Source organism: Denticeps clupeoides, chromosome 16 (assembly GCF_900700375.1).
Source record: "Denticeps clupeoides chromosome 16, fDenClu1.1, whole genome shotgun sequence".
NCBI lineage: Eukaryota > Metazoa > Chordata > Actinopteri > Clupeiformes > Denticipitidae > Denticeps > Denticeps clupeoides.
This window is the reverse complement of record NC_041722.1, coordinates 741,521-764,158: the sequence shown is the minus strand read 5'-3', so window position 1 is coordinate 764,158 and position 22,638 is coordinate 741,521. Positions and strand designations below refer to the sequence as shown.

At 41.1% G+C, this 22,638-nt stretch overlaps 1 protein-coding gene across 2 annotated transcripts in view; it reads left to right on the top strand.

The window, feature by feature from the left end:
- Positions 1-16,270, top strand: part of abcc12 (ATP-binding cassette, sub-family C (CFTR/MRP), member 12) — a 28,825-nt gene extending 12,555 nt beyond the window's left edge. Inside the window, exons 20-31 of one of the 2 annotated variants that reach the window (XM_028956451.1) lie at positions 1,482-1,655; positions 5,741-5,967; positions 6,106-6,243; positions 7,583-7,772; positions 9,911-10,000; positions 10,185-10,374; positions 11,532-11,691; positions 12,112-12,190; positions 12,844-12,957; positions 13,409-13,573; positions 15,036-15,740; positions 15,917-16,270. In XM_028956451.1, the coding sequence (XP_028812284.1) occupies positions 1,482-1,655; positions 5,741-5,967; positions 6,106-6,243; positions 7,583-7,772; positions 9,911-10,000; positions 10,185-10,374; positions 11,532-11,691; positions 12,112-12,190; positions 12,844-12,957; positions 13,409-13,573; positions 15,036-15,128 (1,620 nt within the window). In that variant the 3' untranslated portion in view covers positions 15,129-15,740; positions 15,917-16,270. Of the gene's footprint in view, positions 1-1,481; positions 1,656-5,740; positions 5,968-6,105; positions 6,244-7,582; positions 7,773-9,910; positions 10,001-10,184; positions 10,375-11,531; positions 11,692-12,111; positions 12,191-12,843; positions 12,958-13,408; positions 13,574-15,035; positions 15,741-15,916 lie in introns of those variants that run through there. The other variant, XM_028956452.1, reaches the window with a different exon arrangement.
- The last annotated feature ends 6,368 nt before the right edge of the window (positions 16,271-22,638 follow it).

The window sequence follows — 22,638 nt, the reverse complement described above, 5'->3', positions numbered from 1 at the left end:
ACCGGATCATGACAGTGGACCTTGTGTTTGCTTTGTTTCGGTCTAAATGACACATGCCTTAGGGTCTGTTTCTGTTCATTTTTGGTCATTGCGCCATGTTCAGTTTGTGCTTTATAAATATTGTTTACCTTCACGATATCCGGTTTCTTCACCTTGATGACCCCAAGATGTAAAAACAACGCAATACTTTTTCCATGTTTTATTATGTTACAGTCTTCCAAAATGGATAAATAAAACTATCTACACAGAACACCCCATAATGACAACAAGAAAAAAAAATCCCTTTATCATCCTTGAGATGTTTCTGCAGGTTAATTGGAGTCCATCTGTGGAAAAAAACTGTTGATTTTACATGGTTTGTAAAGGCACACACCTGTCTATATAAGGTCCTACAGTGGACAGTTCACGTCAGAGCACAAACCAAGCATGAAGAAATTGTCTGTAGTTCTCTGAAACAGGATCTTGGGAAGGTTACCAAAAAATTTAAGTCCCAATCAGCACAGTGGCCTCAACTATCTGTAAGTGGAAGAAGTTTAAAACCACTAGGACCCTTCTTAGAGCCTTCTTGGCTGGACACCTAAACTGAGTGAAGGAGGGAAGAAGAGCCTTAGTCATGGAGCTGATCACAAACCAGATGGTCACTCTGTCAGAGGTCCACTTTCCCAGGCAGGTTTGCAGTTTGAGCAGGTTCTTCCTGATAATCAATATTGTCTGTGATAAACAAAATTTAGGATTTTATAATACCTGTACATATGTCATGGCTCCCTAATTTTACAGAGAGTGTAACAATGACATTCCAGACCAAAAGACTATTAACTTTGATAGCTTAGTCGTAAAACCTCATAACGCAACATTAAATCACCATTATGGAGACAGTAACATGGTTTACTAGAGTTCAAACATTAGGGGTGGCATATGTTCCTGGTATGAATTCGTGGGTTGACAATATATAGTGTCATTTTACAGACTGAACTCTGGAAAGTGTTAAATTAAACTCTTAAACTCTGCCCAGTGTAATTTTAACTTTTATTTTTGTAATTATTTAATTATGTAAATTAGGCATAAAAGTAAATATATGCTTGACAAACAGTTAAATGTTTGAACTGCAATGATCAGAGCAAACAATTCTTTGAATATGATGAAGTTTGGTCTATGCTGACCTTGAAAGCAGTGTTGACAGTGTTCCACTGTCCCTTTTTTCTGCTCCATGAAGCTGCACTGGACCTCTCTTAAACATGTATACATTTACATTGTTAAGGCAATGTGAACTGGTAGGGAAAGGTCTATTAGCTAGTAATAAAGGTGGTCATATTGATGGTAGGATTACTGAATTCACTCAAGGAATATTTGGACTGTCTTATAACAAAACCAGGCTTTATAGGTTGTTGATTGCAAAAACAAAGCCATACATTAGAATATAATTTGCAGGTAAGCAGTGTTGGGAGTATAACATTTATAATATTTGTGTTTATTTTCTATAGTCAGAAAACCCTGACAGTGGGGACATCTCTACGAACCCGGATCTTCAGTTCTACCAGATGGTGTATGGCTTCACAATTATTGCAATGATCATTTTGAGCATCATCAAGGGCTACTGCTTCACCAAAGTCACTCTGCGTGCTTCTTCCAAGCTCCACGACACAATGTTCAAGAAGGTAAAGACTATAATTGTCCGTTTAGTGTATAGTGCTGTTTGCTTCTCATGCAGCATCATGAGAAGACATTGTGGACACATGGTGCTGTGATTTACAAAGATTTCACTTCTCTCCTGAATTTTTGCCTTTATTTATTTATAAATAATATTCATAGCAGATATTTTTATTTCACTAGGAACTTAACTGTAAATACCATTAGCATATCATGTTCAGCTGGGGACCCCCCTTTTTTGAAATGGACATATACAAAAGTTAACAGACAATATCTCTGCAACTACAACCATTAGTATAACTTTTTAAGACTCCTGAAAATTAGGAGTTTAGAGAGTCAGAATATATCAACTGCTTCAGAGAAAATGAAGATAAAAAAATGGCCATCTGAGAAATGCTGCAAATCCATATACAGTGGGTACGGATGCAATTTTCCACTTGTGGGACTAATAAAGGTTGCTCTTATCTTACGGGAAGTAGTCAGACCTCCTTAAATTTTTCACTCATTGTTATATTGCAGCCATTTTCTAAAATAATTTAAAATACATTTTTCCCTCATTAATGTACACACAACACCCCATATTGTCAGAAAAACACAGAACTGTTGACGTTTTTGCAGATTTATTAACAAAGAAAAACGGCTCAGTATTTGCTTTAGTAGAAGGACCTTTTTGATCTAATACAAGTCTTTTTGGGAAAGGTGCAACAAGTTTTTCACAGCTGGATTTGGGGATCCTCTGCATTGTTCCTTGCAGATTCTCTCCAGTTGTGACAGGTTGGATGGTAAATGTTGGTAGATAGTCATTTTTAAGTCTCTCTGGAGATGCTCAATTGGATTTAAGTCAGGGATCTGGCTGGGCCATTCAAGCTGGGCCTGCATTAATTTAGCTGTGTTCTTAGGGTCATTGTCTTGTTGGAAGGTAAACCTTTGGCCCAGTCTGAGGTCCAGAGCACTTTGGAGAAGGTTTTCGTCCAGTTTCGTTCACACTCGCCTATGAGCCAGAAGACCCAGGTTCAAATCTTACTACCACTTACTACCATTGTGTCCCTGAGCAAGACACTTAACCCTAAGTTGCTCAAGGGGGACTGTCCCCGTAACTACTGATTGTAAGTCTCTCTGGATAAGGGCACCGGATAAATGCTGTAAATGTAAAATGTATTATGGTAATGTTTTTGCCCTTTTTGGGGGGGGGGTGGGGGGGGGGGGGGGGGGGGGGCACATCAGGGGTGCTGCTTTTACACTATGATTATTTTTTATTTATTTTACTGTCAGACATGGTCCTGCAGAATTGTGTTTTTGGTGATGTTTGTATATGAACATAGCTTTTTAATTATGTTTTGTTTATGTCACGTCCGCTAGCTGATGGAGGATTGAAGCGTAGAGGCGAACTTAAACAAACCCGCAGGCGTATGCCGATTGGCAGAACTGAAAAACAACACTACACATACGTTTTACGGTCCACAAAAATGTTGCAGCCGCCGATGGGCGGAACCACAGCACCTCATAACAGCGCCCTCCAGATTGGTACCAGGTGCGTCTCCAGGTGCATCTAATCCTGACAGAGCCCCCCCCTCCACGGGTTACATCCTCGCCTGAAGGAGGCGGGGCAGATGGCATTAACCACAGGGCTCCTCCCACTGGAGGACCCGGACCCTCTGGCTGGCTCTCAGACTCGTCCAGCAATGCGGCCTCGGTTCCTCCAACCTGCACACAAAAATCAGGACTGGCCCCTCCGAGTGCGCAGGGAGGCGGACCCTCCGGCAACCACTTATTGCACTCCCGGTTGGTGCTTTCTGGTGATGTGCAGACCCTCTCGCTGCACGTCCCTGCTGGCAGTGTGGCCAGCTCCCCTCCCTGCACTGTGCAGGGAGGTGGTCCCGCACCCTCCGGCGACCGTTCACTGCACCCCTGGATGGTGCCTTCTGCTGCCAATGCGACAAGCACTGTCGCCTAACTGTTTGCCCTCTGGCGACAGTTTACTGCACCCCTGGGGGGTGCCTTCTGGGCATGTGCAGCCCCTCTCGCTGCACGACCCTGGTGCCAGTGTGGGGGCTTCGCTGGACAATCTGTTCAGCCCTTTCTGCGTCCGTTGGGACAAGCAGGCCCTCTTCCTGCCTGTCCCAGCTGTATCCTCATGCCTCCCAGGGGGCTCTGTGGGGCTCCGCCCCTCTGGAGGTGACCCAGGCCCATTCCTGGCCTGCCCTGCTTACTGGCTACCGGATGACCCAGCTCCGTCGCTTCTCCACCGACCCTCCCCTCAGGAGGAGCCCCCAACATGTACTGCACCCCCCAAAAAAAACTTTGGGGGAGCACCCCCTGGCTGGACAAAGGGGTATTTTGGGTCTTGTCCACCTTGTCCCGGACTGGCGCACTCGGGTCAGGAGCTTCGTCCCTGGGGTTCGGCTCCGCTGCTTGGTCACCATCTGGTGGGCACAAAGAGGGGAAGTGGGAGCAACATACGGACACAAGACAAAGGCACACACACAGATACACAGAGACAGACAGACAGAGGGACAGAGGTCCCTCTCCGGGACCTCCTAGGGAGGTGCAGCCAGGATCACGGAAGGCATGACCCGCTTGCCACCAGTAAGTTCTGCGTCCCAGACCATGGGGTTTTCCTGCACAGTATTCTGGCTGGTGCTGGGTGTGGTGGTGGGGCAGGATTTGATCCACCCTCGGGCTCTGGCTGATCAAACCAGGAAGTAGCTCCAGGAAATCCCGATAACCCATCTTGTCTGTCTCTCCCTGCTGCCCCAAGCTGACCCAGATGCGTGAGTATGGTGGTGATCTTTGTCCCCACAGACCTCCCCATGATTGTGGATGGGATTGATGGGCGGAGCCATCCCGGCCCCCACTCGCATCATTGTCGCTCTCGTCGTCGTCTGTGTTTTCCCTGTCCACGGGAAGCCTTGCCAGCAGACATGGCAAAGATCGTGGGGGTCACAGTGCCCTCCAGATTTATCTCAGTTGCGTCTCCATGTTCACCTAATCCTGACAGTTTAGGTAGTTTTGATTCTTGTGTGCCTTTAGTCGAGAATCTCCACGTTACTATGTATGAATTGGTACACGTTTATGCGTGTTAATAATATTCTGCCCCCAGGAGTTTGGGGCCCTAGTTTTGAATAGGTTAATAAGCTCATTGTATTTAATTAAACCACTCCAAGGCAACCAAGCACCATCTAGTACCGGAGGACCCGGACCTTCTGGCTGCAACTTGTATGTTGTCCAGCTTGGCGACTTGACTTCTGCCTCCTGCTCTTCTCCTGCTCACTCTCCGACAGCTCATCCCAATTCTGGGAGTCACGGATTACGCTGCGGTCACTCTCGCTCAACTCAATGCGACCCCCACATCAGATGGGTGGCACCTCACCCCTGCTAAACTGGCATGAGCTGGGAGCAATCAAGACCTGTTAATCAGCCTCTGGGCGTCAAAATCAAAGTGTTTCATAAGTATTTCATCTTTGTGCCTCCTAACAAATACAAGGCTTTTTTCATGGTTTGTCTTAATAGCAATTTGCTTTCTGATTGCCACACAACTATAGTCCCAATGTTCTTATGTAGGGCATGTGGAAAGTGTCACGGTTGAGCCTTTTGACGGTTCCTAGAACTTTGAGTGCAGGCCATGCCCCTTTGATTCCCCGCACCTGACATCCTCCTTATTTAAGTGTGCCTGCAGTTGGCTCCAGGGTTAAAGTATTGCATTGAAATGTGCTTGGAAAAGTCCTGGTTTGAGAGTTGGTCTTGGCTGGAGGCAGTGTGCCTCCGGGGTCTGGTGTGTGTGTATAATGTTTTTTTTCAGGTAGTGTGCGTGTATGGTGATCCCCGTGTGAGTGGAACCTTCCCTTTTCCCATTTCCTCACTCCTTTTACCCAAGTAGAGCCCTGTATGTTGGTTTGTCCAGTTAGTTTAAATACAGTTTTGTTTTGCATAATCTGTGCCTGGGTCCTCCTCCTCTTTTCTGCATTGAAGGCTTTCTGCACAGAAAGGCTTTTACTCTGATTATTAATACAGTAATGCAGGTCTCATGCAGACTTTGTAGAGCTCTTTTTCAATTGTTGTACAAACTCATTTTTTAATTATTCCTTTTTTGAAGATCCTCTTCAGTGCAATGAGCTTCTTTGACACCACGCCTACAGGCCGCCTGGTCAACCGCTTTTCTAAAGACCAGGATGAGGTGGACACTATCTTACCCTTCAATATGGAAAACTTCCTACAGTTCTGCCTGATTGTCACCTTCACTATTGTCACCATCTCTGCTGTGTTCCCCTACCTGCTTATTGCTGTGGTTGTACTGGGGGCCATCTTCAGTGTCATTCTCTAGTGAGTATCCTTCTCTTCCTCTCTCTCTCACATGCACGCACATGCACACACACACACACACACACACACACACACACGCACACACACACACACACACAGCCACAGTAATCAAATGTGAAAATATTTAATTTTCTGTAGCATATTCCAGCGGAGCATTCGTGAGATGAAGAGGATGGAAAATGTGAGCCGTTCACCATGGATCTCCCTCACAACCTCAGTCATCCAAGGGCTTGGTACAATCCACGCCTACAACAAGCAGGAACAGTACATTACCCAGTATGTACCCATTCACATCATTTCTCAATAATATGATTTTGACAGTCTGACTTGATGAGCGATCTGACAGTTTGTCAGTACAGATTTATTGTCAGTACAACAGCATACACAGTATACAGTTTATTGAAGTACAGCTTATTGAAATAATTTCACACAGACCCCCCATAGTGCAAACGTAAAAAAATCTCAATCAGGTCCGGGAAGTTTCCTGGCCATGGACTCAAAAATGAGTCCATGAGTCTCTTAGTTATCACTTTGGCCTTATGGAACGGTGCTCCATCATTGATGTTGTTCTTGGAGAGAAGTAGCTTCTTTTATTCCCTTCTTGACACCAAACCATCCAAAAGACTTCACATCACTTTGTGTGCAGATGCACTCACACCTGCCTGCTGCCATTCCTGAGCAAACTGTATCCTTGCCTGTGAAGAACTTGTTAAGCAATGCAATTAAGACTGCACGTGTTTCCTTGCAGGTAAGCATGGTTAACGGAGGATGAACAATGATTTCAAGCATCACCCTCCTTTTAAAGCATCCAGTCTGATATTCTAACTCAATCAGCATGACAGAATGTGTAAGGTCAACAATCTGTTTCTGAACATGGACAAAACTAAAGAAATTATTGTTGACTACAGAAATAACGGTGGGGCCACCACACTGAACATCGATAGATCTTAAGGAGAACCTCTCCTGGGCTCTCATCACCCATTTATTAGCCAAGAAAGCATGGTATTGTCTTTCTCAGTACTTTCTCTGAAGGCTGAGAAAAGCTTCTCTCCCATCACCCATCCTCATCACCTTCTATAGATGGACTATTGAGTGCATTCTTCCCTGCATAATGGACATTTACTAAACATGCTGCATCAGGAAAGCCACCAGCATCTTCCACCACCTGGTTCCAGAGAAACTTTGTTTCGTTCCACTATGTACTGAACATATATATAGCTGACATACAATGACAATAAAGCTGACTCTGAACTTGAATTTCAACTTAACCCACTGCGGAACATCTTCTCTCATTGACAAGGCATACAGCTTATAGATGTTTCTATGCTCACATTAACACAATACTGGCAACATTACATAGAACACAACTTTTCAATTTTAGTTTTTTGTTTTTATTATTAGAATAGTGGCCACATGTTGTCAAAGTGATTAGCAATGTGGCCTCACACCTCCACGGATGTGAGGTCAGTATTTGCATGCTCTCCTTGTGTTCACTCTGGGTTCTCCAGTTTCAGGAGGATACTAAGATGCTGATTTTGTCAGCTGTAGGCTGAATGTACTCAAATGTAAAACACCACTGTATATTTATGCTTACCCTACACTATTTTCTTTGTAGGTTCAAAGTGATGAGTGACCACAACTCGAACAACTTCTTGCTTTTTAACTGTGGTACCCGATGGCTGTCTTTCTGGCTGGACTTTTTATCTGCCAGTGTGGCTCTCATGGTGGCCCTGTTTGTTGTCCTGAGTCCTGCTGAGACCATCAGTCCTGCTATGAAAGGCCTGGCCCTATCCTATACCATCCAGGTGAGTTGTGACATGCTGGATAGATGTAGGAGTTGTGATTTCAGATTGTGCATCTCTACAGGAGGAAGTTTTTAAAAATCTAGAACATCGTAGTTTTATTTTAACAAAAAATGAACAATCAGAGCAAGGCATTTAACACCTCAAAGAATGTTTATGGCAGATCTCAGCAGCTTTCAGCATTCTAGTCTCATTTAAGTCAAACAGTTTTTTAGTTGATGGATCAGGCTGTTTTTTATGGAAGATTTTAAGCACAATTTATTTGGCAACACAATATTCAATCTGAGCATGTATTTTGATATTACATTTTTGCAATTGGCAATTCAGTGTGTAAAGTACTGACATTGTTAGTGAAGGCCCGCCTTGATGAGCGATCTGACAGTTTAAATGCTGCTATGCTACCACAAACTCATTTGAGAGTCATATTTACAATAATGGCATTTAAGCATAAATATGCCAAAATAGTAACAATAACTTCACTTTCAATCAAACAAACTTCATTACAATGTTGTGATGTTTATGTAAAAACATATATACACTATTATTTGGAGTTGGTTGAAGTAATCATAAAATATAGCATCATAAATAAAAATACAATTTTATTTAGATACTCGCAGGTTGTATAGATTATTACATTTGACCCCAGAAATCCATGGAGGTGTGTGCTCAAGAAAATGAAGAGTCCTGGCCCGATGCAATTCAAGGATAAAGTTCTCCAAATGAACCTGAAAAAGGAAGCACACAAATGAAACTTAAACAAATCATTTAAATATAACTATCAAATGATAATTACTTGGCTAGCCATTGCTTTGTATCAAAAACAATTTAGAACAGAACATTGTTTGCAAATATTGTGGAGAACCACCAAGTTTTACATGCGTATATAAATTATAGATGGCGAAATATAGTGAAAACCCAAACACTTTGCACATTTTGGAAAGATTGGAAACTGTATAAAGTTGAGTCACACTGTGATGTGAAAATTTGTCAGGCCAGGTGAAAAGTAAACCAGATTCTTTAGGAAGCATACAAGCATTACTACAAGCATCTGTTACATTACTATGTATGATTTTTGAAAAAAATATATACTTACAGTGGAATCCCGTTTGTTCTGTTGGTGTCTTAAACAAATTACACGGGAGGCAGACAGAGTTATGACCACGTTCTTCGTCTTTATTTTTCTTCACCGACTTTCACGTCACATTCCCTTTTCTTTTCCCTTCCTCATACACCCCCCACAGGCTGGGAAGTACTCTGTTCCAATGTCTGCAAACACAACACCGTTGTTCCTCGCCCACCATCACTGGCAGTGTCAAACACAGGAGTGGGCTCTTAATTTGTAGTTTAACTTTTAGCACAGTTCCTCTTCTTATCCAGCCCCTCATCTCTCGGTGGCTCTCCATTAGGTGTACGCATAATTTAACTTGATCAATCCTGCAATTTCTGCGTCAAAATTATTTGAAAATCCAGAAATGGAATCATAAATGCGTGAACAGTAAAACATATTCATAATATGGAAAGCATAAAGTCCATAAGTAATATTTGTATTCCCTAAACAAAGATCACACACGTGAAATATGAATATGGATTTACATTTCATAAAATTAGATGTCATCATGAGATGTATGTACAATTACTTTTGACACAAATGTATCTCCATACAGGCCTTAACTATTTATGGCATATCCATATTTAATTGCTTCACTCACTTGAATTCGCGCAAAGCATGCAAATGCAACGGAGATGGAGTCTTTTGTTCAGCTTCTTCGAGAGGCCGCTGTGGTTCTTGAAGAGAGTAGTTCAAGTCAACCTCCAGACAGTCTGGTGACTGTCAGTGCTCTAAATGAACAAATCACTAAATTTGCAAACTGTCAGATCGCTCATCAAGTCAGAACTTCACTAACAACGTCACTTCCACTTCATTTATCAGGACCTCACTAGAATACATTCAACCGAAAGAAACCAATTGTTTTCCATTTTTTTACAAGCTCTTGTATACATGAACAGATCACTTGGTTTCGCTGAATTCACAATTGCCAATTGAATTTCCATTTGAATATTTGTGCTTAAAATCTTCCATAGTTTTCAGACTACAGTTTCTTGTGGCTCTGCAGTAGCTGTAAAAGCTGCTATTGTTACAGTTGACTGGGATGCTGCAGTACGTTGTGAGGCTATCCACTGAGCTGGAGGCCAAGTTCACTTCAGTTGAGAGACTGCAGGAGTACATCACGGTAAGGAATTTTTATCCACACAAAACTGAATCTTTTACTGTGGTTAAATGTGTTTGTGTATTTGACTTTAAATGACCATTATAGAGTTGTCATACAACAATACAATATAACTGCAAGAGCATAGAACTTTAAATGATAGAAACATTTAGGGTGAGTGGATAACTTGATGCTGTGCCCTTTGCAGACCTGTATTCCCGAGGCTGTCAGGAAGATTAGCAATGCACCACTCTCTGAGAAGTGGCCCACACAAGGTGCCATTATCTTCAGAAAATACTCAATGCGTTACAGAAAGAACACACCCATTGTGCTGAATGAGCTCAACTTCATCATCAAGCCCAGAGAGAAGATTGGCATAGTAGGCAGAACAGGCTCTGGTAAGAAGGTTACTGTATTGTCATCAGCAGCTACAGTGTGATGAGACAGCGTTTTTCTATGGCCCGAGTGCATTATCAAATACCAATCAGTGGTGGTCTAGTGGTTTAGGGAGTGGCACCGTAATCAGAATCCTGGTCTGCCAAGGTGCCACTGAGGTGCCACTGAGCAAAGTACCATCCACACACACTGCTCCCCCCATGCCTTAATGGGCTGCCCATTGAGCACCAAGGGTGATGGGTTAAAAGCAGATGACACATTTCGTTTTTGTCACTGTGTGCAGTGCTGCTTATCACAATGACAATCACTTTCTTTCATATTAATCACAGACTTGACCAGTGAATGGGAATCAGACCTTAATGGCTGATTTTATATTGCACAGGTCAGTGTACAGTGTACAAACAAAACTGGGAAATTCTTTTACATTCATATCATTCATATCAAGTCAGGATAGCATGGTTTCTCAAACAGTTAAAGACAGAGTAAAGGCATGAGTTCAATGTGCAAGATATCTTTATATTTATTTAAATAAACACAATATAAATGGCATGATGTCCAAAGAAAAAAGAAAAAATTCCAATATTCTTAAAACGAGCTGGTACTAATGTGGTGGTGGCCTGGCGGGTAAGGAAGTGGACTCATAATTGAAGGTTGATGTTTGAATCCCAAATTGCCTAGATGTCACTGAGCAAAGTACAGTCCCCACACACTGCTTACTGGTGCCTTCCATGGCTGGCCACTCCTCACCAAGGGTTAAAAACAGAGGATAGATTTCGTTGTGTGCACCATGTGCTGTGTTGTGTATGACAAATACCAATTGGTGGTGACACATCAGAAGCTCTGCATAAAATTTATGGTATTGAAGCCAACAATGAGCCCAAAGCTACAGAGGAGGATGAGATCAAGGTCCTGCCAATGCAAAGGAAATATTTTCTCCAAACCTGGAGGGGGATTCCGTTAAGTCAGTTGTGTAATTCTGCATTCAGATAACAATATAATGATGCTTTGAAAAAAGTAAAATGCATTAGCAGATCCTTGACAACAAAAATAAATAGTTTGAACAATTTTCCATTTGTTGATTATCTTGATTTATAAATGAGTTTTCAGTGGATCTCAGGAAAGTGAAATATTTAGTTGAATTGCTGCTGCTTGTTTGCAGGCAAGTCTTCTCTAGGTGTGGCACTGTTCCGGTTGGTGGAGCCGGTGGGTGGTACCATCCTGATTGATGATGTAGACATCAGTGCTATTGGCCTGGAACATCTGAGGAGCAATCTATCAGTCATTCCCCAGGACCCCATGCTATTTGTAGGAACTGTAAGGTAAATTAAGGATGAATTTAATGTAATTAATAATAATCTTTGATCTAAAGTTAGTAAACTCACAACTGGTAATGTTATTGTTTAGTTATATAATCTAGGTAGTATTTAAACATTTCAGTACAACACTTAAACTATACAGTTATCACAGAATCCTGGGTTCCTGTTTCCTTGTGAATTCAGTTAAAACATTTCCTATTTTCCAGAACTAGGTCTTATCTTATCTTCTTTAGAGACACTACCCTAAATGAGTATCTATGACCCTCCCCTCTTCTCTCCATTTACTGTTCTTTTCTTCTGTTCTCTGGAATTAAAATATAATTATTCTTTATGATGATCAGGACATTATTTCTACATTAAAGGAAATCTAATGAAATTTAATGTGCAATCTAATTTGTATTCATGTTTATTTTATTGATGCAGGTACAACCTGGATCCCTTTAACACCTACAGCGATGAGGAGGTTTGGAAGGCATTGGAGAAGACTTACATGAAAGAGTCAGTAAGTGAGAACAACATGGAGCCGCTGCTTTCTCTGTACATTACCAAATATGTCAATGACACTAAAACAAAAACAACATTTATTTCTTCTACTGTATAGCTCACAATCACATACAATATGTCTCAGTGGGCTTTGACAGACCCTGCAGTTGACACCACCCACACTTTACCCTTCTGCACACAAGGAAAAATTCTACTGTAAAAACTCTAGGAAAGAGAAAAAAGAAAGAAACCTTGGAAAGGAATGATACAGAGAGGGACCCCAAGAAAAAAAATTCCAGAAGGTCTATTGGTAGGAAAGGCCAATGTGCAGTATAGCATGTGTCCATGTTTGGAGGGACTGGAGAGTGTAGGTTTTAGTCCAGTGTCATGGTGTACACTGCATGTTCATTATAATGCTACTGGTCCATTTGAAGATTCCTGAAGCTTTAGGCATTACAGTGGTGGTTACTGGAGGTAGTCTGGGCGCTTGATTCAGTGCCTCGGAGAGAACAAACAGAAACAGTGGCAGAACTCTCTTCTTCACTAAACACATCAATAACACATCTTGAGTTGGTTCAGCTGCTCCAGGTGATCTTTGAATTCAACAGTCATTATAATCCAAATTGGTGACGAGGTGTTGGTGGTGTTCTGATTGATGATGATTTTTCCCAGATCTCTCAGCTGCCAGAGAAGCTATTTTCTGCTGTTGTGGAAAATGGGGAGAACTTCTCTGTCGGAGAAAGACAGCTCATGTGTATGGCCCGAGCCATCCTGAGAAACTCCAAAGTAGGTTGAGACTCATTAGCAGCTCTTCCCTTATATCCCTGCACAGTGTAGAGAATCAGTCAATCTGTATCTTAAGGCACTCTTCACTGCACCTAACATAAATGAGGTCCAGTGCTCTAAGCAATTGAGATCCAGTCTTTTAGTCACATTTGCAGGGTTCGTCCTGGAAGTGGAATCTAGATTAATTTGCACTGTGGTTAAATCCATATATGGATATATGGTGCCCTCCACAATTGCTGACATGCCTTTTAAAGAGTAGTAAAATGCTCAAATTTACCAACAGTAAACTTGTTTGCTTCTCTTATTTTCCCTTTTCTGGTAATTGTTACATATGATGATCACACAGTAAACATATGAACAACAAATAGATATGAATTCAGGACAAGAGTCCTGAATTGAAATCAGCTGAAAGTCAGTGGTACTGAAAATGTGTTTATTCTCTGATCACCAGATCATCTTACTGGATGAGGCGACTGCCTCCATTGACTCAGAGACAGATTCTCTACTTCAGCAAACTATCAGAGATGCATTTCAGCACTGCACCGTCCTCACCATTGCCCATCGCATCAACACTGTTCTCAACAGTGACCGTATCCTGGTTATGGACAATGGACAGGTAAGTAATATCATAATGTTGACACATTTTCTTTCAGTGATTTAATCAAGATTTTTTTAACTGTGGCTTAAAATGTTTAACTGTGGCTTGACCACAGATGTTTTTTGCACAAATAGGTAATAGAAAATAGAGGAATAGAAAAATAAAATTAATATAAATAAATTATTTTCCCGATGCACATGATGCAGTCCATGCAGCCGACTTCATGGACATCTTCTGACATTTCTTTGCCGACTTTACTATGATGTGATGTGCATGTTGTGTGTGGACTGTGATGTGCTGGCAGTGTCCATTGAGAAAATGTCACAATGTAACGTTTTTAAAACAGATCTTTCTGACTGTTTGCATTTGAATTTAGGTGTGTAAAAATAATGATAATGTTCTGTGAGGATGTGCTGTTTTCAAATTTTTTTTCCCCATCCAATTGAAAATGCTATGTTCGAGACCAAGACAAAATCGAGACCACCAAAAATTGAGACCAAGATCAGTCTTGAGAACTACAACACTAGCCATAAATGTAAATATTAACTTTTTGGTCACAGTGTGTAACAGACTGAAGACAAAAGGGATGCTGAAGGATGGGTTATGCTTTGGACTTGTAATCGGTGTCTCAGGGAACATTTCATCTGTAGAGGGGAGCATAGACACCAGCAAACATCTCAGCATCTGTAAAAGAGTTAAAGTTAATATGAGGATAGGCCATCTGAAATCCACCTCAATGGATATACCTGCATCTTTAAGGTATGGCTATGGGTCAAAGTTCCCTGATTTAAAAAGCTTTGAAAATGGTGGAAAAGAGCATGCATTGTGGATTTTTAGCAGTTTGAATTCCTGAAGTAAAAAAATAGCAAAAAAGTGCTATTTGACAGTCTGGCACCAAGGATGCGGCATGAAGCACAGGTGCACGACATAGTGAAATGGTGTAAATGTCAGAACACGACTCTTTTGTGGAATTGATGGACATTGAAAGTATATAGACAAGTATCGTATAGCTATTTTTGTGTTCATTTAAGTATTGTTATTATTATTTTACTCTTTTTTTTTTGTTAGCTGGTTATAATGTAAAATTTGAATGTTGCATTAATCTGTATGACAATGTTTGAAAATAAAAATTGATGTTAAACAAAATGTCAGAACACAACAGGAATAACAACCTAAGTGCGGTCAGAACTGAATAGGATCGGCACAAGCTATACCATACAAGCGACAACGATAATACCTCTAATTAGTGTAATATAATGCTACAACTGAAGGCCATGGCGATGCAGGCAGCAGCAAGCACAGAATCTTTGTTCTTTGCTTTATGTATTTTTGTGTAAAAACTTGGGTCATGAGTAAAAAGGGTCATCTTACCTTTATGCCTCAATCATCTAACCTAAATATTCATTTAAAACTGTTGGATTAGTTTTTTAATAGTGTTAGCCCTGCTGCACATCTAATGCTGTCTGTCTCTGTCTCCCAGGTGGTAGAGTTCGAGAGTCCAGATGTGCTGTTAAACAACCCAGAATCTCAATTCTCTACCCTCTTGGCAGCAGCAAACACTGTCAACACATGATCCCAACATGACCTCGGCTGACCTTCTGGTCACATGATTTGACTGTGACAATTCTGTGTGTACTAACTGCTCTGATCCTGTGATTTTGGGGGCACTGAAGGTCTTCACTGTACTGTGAAGTTGGGCAGATGACCTGAACTTAATGTTTTTTAAGTATTTATTGTATTTTTTAATAGTTAATGTTTAGAAAATAATGTTAATTTGAATACTTTTGTGGTACCTGTGGCTCTGGCCATTGCAGATTCCTTTGAAACTCAATATTCATCACACCTCTTTGACAGTATGATTTTTTTTACAATACTTAAATTCAGTTTGACATTCACACTCTGAGAGCTAAAAATAAAGGAATATGGTGATAATATGAGGTCTAAGAAGAAGTGGAGCCAATGTATCCCTTTTGGATATTCATTTCAATTTATGTTCTGTCATATACAATACGAGCCAAAGGTTTGGACACACCTTCTCATTCAATGTGTTTTCTTTATTTTCATGACCATTTACATTGGTAGATTCTCACTGAAAGTGAGGACACTGGACACTGTAAGAATGGATAGAGTCAATGAGAGAGTCAAGCTGCCCTGGCCCTGAAGGGAGATGTTGATTCTGCAGCAGGTAGAATTGTAATTATGGGGTAGCCACACTCACTTTCAGTAACCACTCAATCCAAACTAGAGTCATGTGTCCTATCCAGGCATGTGGACGTACATGTGCATTAGCTCTTAAATTGCACATGTAATGAAATCCATAACTTTGCTTGTGTTAAATTATTTCTCATTTTATTGTTACAGCACACAATGCATGTAATGAAACCTCCATCAGCCATCATAAGCAGTGCACCCAGGAAGCAGTGTGTGGGATGGTGCCTAAGTGAAAACTTGACAATTGGTGGATTGGGACATGTGACCTTCCACTAATGAGAACAGTGATGATATTACAGTTTTTTTTGGATTTTCAAAACAGAGCCCGTGTTTTCAAAACAGTACACACAATTAGCACAACCACACACCCAATTAGCAAAACACTCTTGTAAAAACTATCGTACTGTAACAACTTGTCACTTTATGTATTGTACTGTAAGTTTACTGTTACAAAAAAAAAAAAAAAACTTGACATGGTCTCTTTGCCTAGCTGGATCTGGCCAATGCAGGCAATATTGTCATTAGCAAGACACCTTGAAAAGAAACATTTTGAATGACGAATCCATCCTTGTATTGCTGCTACCTCCATCTGGTCACTGGCCTCCTCCATGGCTTGGATGAGAGGTACCTCAGCCTGGAGACGGAGATCATATACCTTCCACCGAAAAAGGAATGCATGGTGAAATGTGGATGTTGCTGAAACCAGTTCTGAACCAGAGCAGAGTGGTGGAAAGACACATTGTCCCAGACAACAACGTATTGCATATGAAAGATTTGATTTGCTGCTGTTATGTTGTACAATTGGTCCAAGAATGAGTGCTGTGTTGTAAGGTCCCATATGGGCATGGCGGTGGAGGACCCCGTTCGGTGTAATGGCTGCACAGAGTCCTGAACCCAGCCTCCTCTACGTAAATGAACTCATGGATCTCCGCTCCATCCATTCGTAAAAATACATGCCACTCACATTTGCCACTGTGTATCGGCTTATATTTGGCTGTACGTCCCTCAGCGTCAGGCCGTGGTTGACGCGGTCAACCAGTGTTGTGCGGATCTCATTTGTCAGATTCTGTCCTCCTTGAGCACCTTCTTGGTTGGACCGATTGGTTGGACGGTGCGGTAATTTCACAGTCAGTGCTTTGGTATTGCAAGGTAGAGACTTCATGATAGATTTTTGTGTGTAATGTATGTTAAGTGTGTGTAGAGTTTTGCAACAAGTGTGAGGTTGACAATGTGCTTATAGTTGTGCAAATATGGGCTGATGTTTTGCTTCTTGAATGTAAGGTTTTGCTAATAGTGTAGTACTTTTAATTTTAGTGTGTAAGCAATCCAAAAAAACTGTAAATATTCTGTTTGCTTGTGGAATAGATCAATGATAAAAAAAAAAAAAGCTAGTATGAAGTATATTGTACTAAAAATTGGTAATCCGAATTATTTGGATGGATTCTACTGATATTTGTGTATTATGTAGGTTTGAAAATTGTGGATTTCATTTATAGTTGTACTGTGTTATTACATTTCTAGTATGCCTTTTGCCTGCCCTACTGTTATCATGCCACATGAGGTCGACCATACTCCATCCCTTTACTTTCAGCTCATGTATGCAGAGTGAGGAACAGGAAGGAACTGGACACTCAGCATGGTTAGGATTAGTCTGGGGTTTTCTGAGATTCTACCAAAGAATACTTAAGCATTGCAAGTAACCAGGAAGGCTTCACTTGGAAGTAGTTCCTCATGAGCTTTTTTGTCTTTCACTTTTGTTTAATATTTTGAAAAAACAAACCATTGACATATGTTCACTTTTCTTATTCACAGTTGGCTGAAGGAGGTGATTCCCCTTTTTTTTAAGTGAAATGATTGTCATTGTGATACACAGCAACACAGAACACACAACGAAATGTGTTCTCGGCTTTTAACCCATCACCCTTCGTGAGCAATGGGCAGTCATGACAAGCACCCGGGGAGCAGTGTGTGGGGACGGTGCTTTGCTCAGTGCCACCTCAGAGGCATCTTGGTGGCTCAAGATTCAAACCAGAAATCTTCTGATTATGAAGCTGCTTCCTTAACTGCTAGGCCACCACTGCCCTGGCAACACATTGAAAAGTGTCTTCCACTTAGTCTCTGAATGGAGAAGACAGGTTTTATCTCACCAAGATGATATAAACATTAAACAGTGTCACGTTGGTGAGCTGACAGGGGAAGGAAGTGCAGAGACGGGACATTCTGGGAACAAGGATTTATTAAATAATAAAGGAAAACGGTGCGATGGCCGAAAACAAAAAGGGGAAAACACAAACTAGCCTGCAGGCATGTGGCAATTGCCAGAACTCAAAACACTACTAAACAGGTGCAAGGTCCACAAAGAAGGTCAAGTTCACAAAAAGAGTTCACGAAAATGATGGAGTCGCCGGAGGGCGGAACCACGGCACCTCTTATCCGCAGTCTGGAATGGCCACAGGTGATGTCTCCAGCTGAAGCCAATCCTGACAAACAGACACTAGTCCAGATTTCCCACTAATGTTCCTCCAAGCTTCATGCTATGAGAAGAAAAACCTATTTCTGAGCTGAAAATTGCAGCTATCACAGGAAATGTTTATGCACATGCAACTATAGCTTCATAGCAAGCCATCTGCATGATCTCCACAACAGAGCGTGAAATTATATTTTACATGTTATTCTACAGCAAAACTGTAACTGGCTTTATGTTCTATGCCTGTGACTGAGGTCACTATATTATTTGTCATAAAGGACCTTGGAATTGGAATGGAAGTTTTATGGTATGATCTGAATTTGATTACTGACTCAGCATTATTCTCTTGCTCTGAAATGTGAGGAGCTTAGCAGTTTCAGCTGTATTCTTCTTGCTTAAATGTTCTACGTCTGCTGTTTTGTTTTACTTGGAACATTGTGAAAAATCTGCCAAACAGAATTTCTAGTCTAACAAACTAAAAGAAGGCTTAAGTAAACTTGTCACATGATTCCATTCATGTGACCAGGAGCAACATGGAGATGAGGTAATGTGACTCCCATAAATTGGCAAGATGGCCACTGCCAGCCGCTCAGTCATTGATGGGCATTCGTAAAGTCGACTCAGCTCCTTCTCCATCTCAACCTGTAAGATTTATTTTGAGCTCCTCTCTTCTCAATTCTTTATCTCATCCTGTCCCTTCCCCAATTCAATCTAAAACACTAACGTCAACATCTGTGTGGTGTTGAAGCTCATGCCGGCTATCGTTCGCATATTAAATCAGAGGAAATTTACCTGCCTCCTTGTGTTTCGTCCAACACGCGCTCACGTTCTTGTCCTGCGCCGGGACCCTGACAACTACAGTGAAGGGGAATCAGCTCTCTTCACTTATCTCGGTCAGATCATTAAAGAGATACCTCCTTAGGTTTTCTTCCTACTGCTTTTCTCGATTATGCTTAAGGTAATTGAATCAACCAACAAATTCTGAGATATGTGGAATAATCCACTGCAACATGAACAACCTACAAATCCCCACAAAATGCCCTAATAATGATTAGTTTATACATTATAGATACTATAGACATCAGCCATTAGGGGATGTTCCCTAGATGTTAACCCAATAATTGTCACCAAGTGGTCTCCCAACATTCTTCATTGTGAGACAATCTGAACTCCATGCAAGGTTCATTATTCAGTATTTTTCAGTAATGTTTATTGTGATATATTTATTCTAACTAGACCAATGGTGAGTAAAAAAGCCTAGGTGAATACTACATTCGTTTTTTTCTTCTTCCGACTTGTAACGTCCTGATGCCTTTTGACACACCAGGTGATGCCATATCCTTGTCAGACCAAATTACCTCCCAATATGTTCCTAATTCCCAATTACTATGCTATTTAATATCCTACGCATCTCCTTGTTGTTTGTAAAACATGTAGTGCAATTGTACTGAAAAGCATCTTCAATACGCTTGCATCTCTCCCCGTACCCAAACATTTGACTGGAACAGCAGGGAGATAAATTTAGACAAGATATTTATAGTGGCTGATTTTTTGTGATCCCCCCCCCCACCCCCCCCCCCCCCCGGCGTAAAGTGTAGCTATACGCTTTTTGATTTTCCCGCACACAAAATTACACAAATGACCAAAGCAACACATTTCATGTTGTTTTTCATGTGCATCTTTTCCTTCTGATTTTGGCATGTTTATATTGCTTGTACAGTGTGAGCAGTTAGGTTGCATCTGAACATTGGACAATACGGATAGGATCACTGATAGGATCATGTATTCACATATGATTCAGTCTTACAATTTGAGTTGGGTGTTAGCCAAAAGACAGTAAGAATTGCACAGTGAATGCCCAGCTTTAGAGAATTTCACATGGAATCTCATTTTGTTTACCCTACTTAATTGTCTCTAGCTTGCATGGAAGTAATGGTTCATGTGTGCGCGGGGTCGCTGGATCCATCAATACTTTACTGGCGTGTTCATCTGTATTGTTGACCTGTGTACCCTGAGGCTCATGAGGGTAAGTCTCAATGCAAAAAAAAAAAATTTATTAGTTTATTAGCATTTTTACATTTACATTACATTTACAGCATTTATCAGACGCCCTTATCCAGAGCGACTTACAATCAGTAGTTACAGGGGACAGTCCCCCTGGAGCAAGTTAGGGTTAAGTGTCTTGCTCAGGGACACAATGGTAGTAAGTGGGATTTGAACCTGGGTCTTCTGGATCATAGGCGAGTGTGTTACCCACTAGGCTACTACCAACATTTTAATCAATTCTCAGAGAAAGCTCTTTTGACATTGGATTTTAGTGAGTCAGTAATAAAGTCTATTGCTAGGTGGGACCAGAGGGTTTTCGGAATTGTTAATGGGCAGAGTTTACTGGCTGGTGTGTCTGGTTGACTCTCGAGTGGTCTGATGGGTTTAATGCCATCTGATGGTGGAAGGTGAATGTGCTTCCGTGGACAGTCATTCACAGAATTACTGTCCCCTCCACAGTACCTCCAGACACATCCCTAGCTGGAACCAGTGGTCTCGTTGTGCAGATGGAATCTGGAGTGAACTCACCTCCATTGGCTTCTCTCTTTTTGCAGTGTATACGACTGATTATGTAGAGTGGCGGCCGAGAAGGAGACAGGAGCAAACTAATTTCACAAAAAACTAATTTCACACATTACAAAGGTAGCTTAACAAGTTTACATCCTGGCATACACAGACTAATGATCAGGCTTTATAGTGTTGGTGGTGGCTTTTAGTAAGGCTCGAGTCGGGTCAAGCTTGTGTGGTAAATGATTGGTCACAGTGAACACAAACCTCCGGTCTATGGTACCTATCCTTTCCCTATGATTTGCTGCTTGTAATATTGTTTCGGTGATTGGTAAAAGTGTTTTTCATGTAGCAAATTTGATTAAAAAAATCTCTTTAGACCCCATTACAGTTCTCTGACACACTGACTCTGACACCAACATGACCTGTGATAGACTATGCACTGGAGCTGCCCAAAAGACCCGGCCTTCCTCTGTCCTGTCATTTCCAGTGAGCTGCTATGTTCATAGCTGGTTTCCTCGCCTCCTGGCCCTGCCTTCGCCATTGTTCCCATCTCTATTGGGATTTACAGTCCTAGCAATAAGTTATTTGCCCCCCAACTTCTCTCATTTTTCCAGTTCCAGCAGGGTTGCCAGGTGCATTGCTGGATGATATTTATTTTCTCTTACTCTCTCTCTCTCTGTGTCCAGCTCTCTTTCTTATGTGTTGTCTGTCTCTCTCCACCCTTCCCTATCTTTTCCTTAAAACATACTTCTTTTGTATTGGTCCTTACCATAAGTATAATTTTCATGAATTCCTTTTTTTTTCTTTTGGTTTCTCCTGTTAGGGGTTGCATGACAATTTCAGCTTAGGATTTTGCTTAGTTGTTTTTAGGATTTTGTGTTTCATTCTAAATAAGTTTCACCATATTGTGCATTTGTGTGTCATGCCTACTACCAGAAATGCACAAATTCACAAACTGTTTAAATAGCCTTTTCTGAAGTCTGACAGCAACATAGACTATTTAATTAGTATTAAAGGTTTTGCTCTTTGTTTAATAAACTTTCCTGGACAGGGATTTTAAACTACTAATTCACAAACTTAATTTTCCTGATTGTGTTTTAAATGAATTGTAGAACCATTGTCACCCACTCTCCCTCTGTGTCCTTTCACCCATATAGATCATGATTACAATGTAGTCATGATCAGTCAGTTGCCTTTGTTAAAATTTGTCTGAAGCATAACCTTTCACCCATTTGAACTATAATATGGCTTGATATGAGAAAGAAATCAACACTGTGGCATCTAGTACAGTATGTCTCTGAGTGCAGACTGCCAGGTCAGATTAAAGTGAGTCACTACTGAAGTCAAAGTTCATGCCATTTGACAGCAATGACTAACTTCACAACTACTGGCACATGAGCTGATGATGTGCTGGAACCACATCTCATTTTTTATGTTTTTTTAATCTATTCAAATAAATTGATTGAATGTTTTTCAAAATGTAAAATACATATTTTCACTTAAGAAGAAAGAGCATTAAAGGTACTGACTAACTGGATGTTGCTTATTGTCATATAAAGAGTTGACATTAGAGAGAACACTCAAAAAAATCATATGTTGGGTTAACTTAATCCAATTATGACACCTATTTCTATACATTTGAATTATGCTATTTGAAACTAAGGCAGACAAATAAATTTACATTTACAGCATTTATCAGACGCCCTTATCCAGAGCGACTTACAATCAGTAGTTACAGGAGCATCTAAGGGTTAAGTGTCTTGCTCAGGGACACAGTGGTAGTAAGTGGGATTTGAACCTGGGTCTTCTAGTTCATAGGCAAGTGTGTTACCCACTAGGCTACTACCAC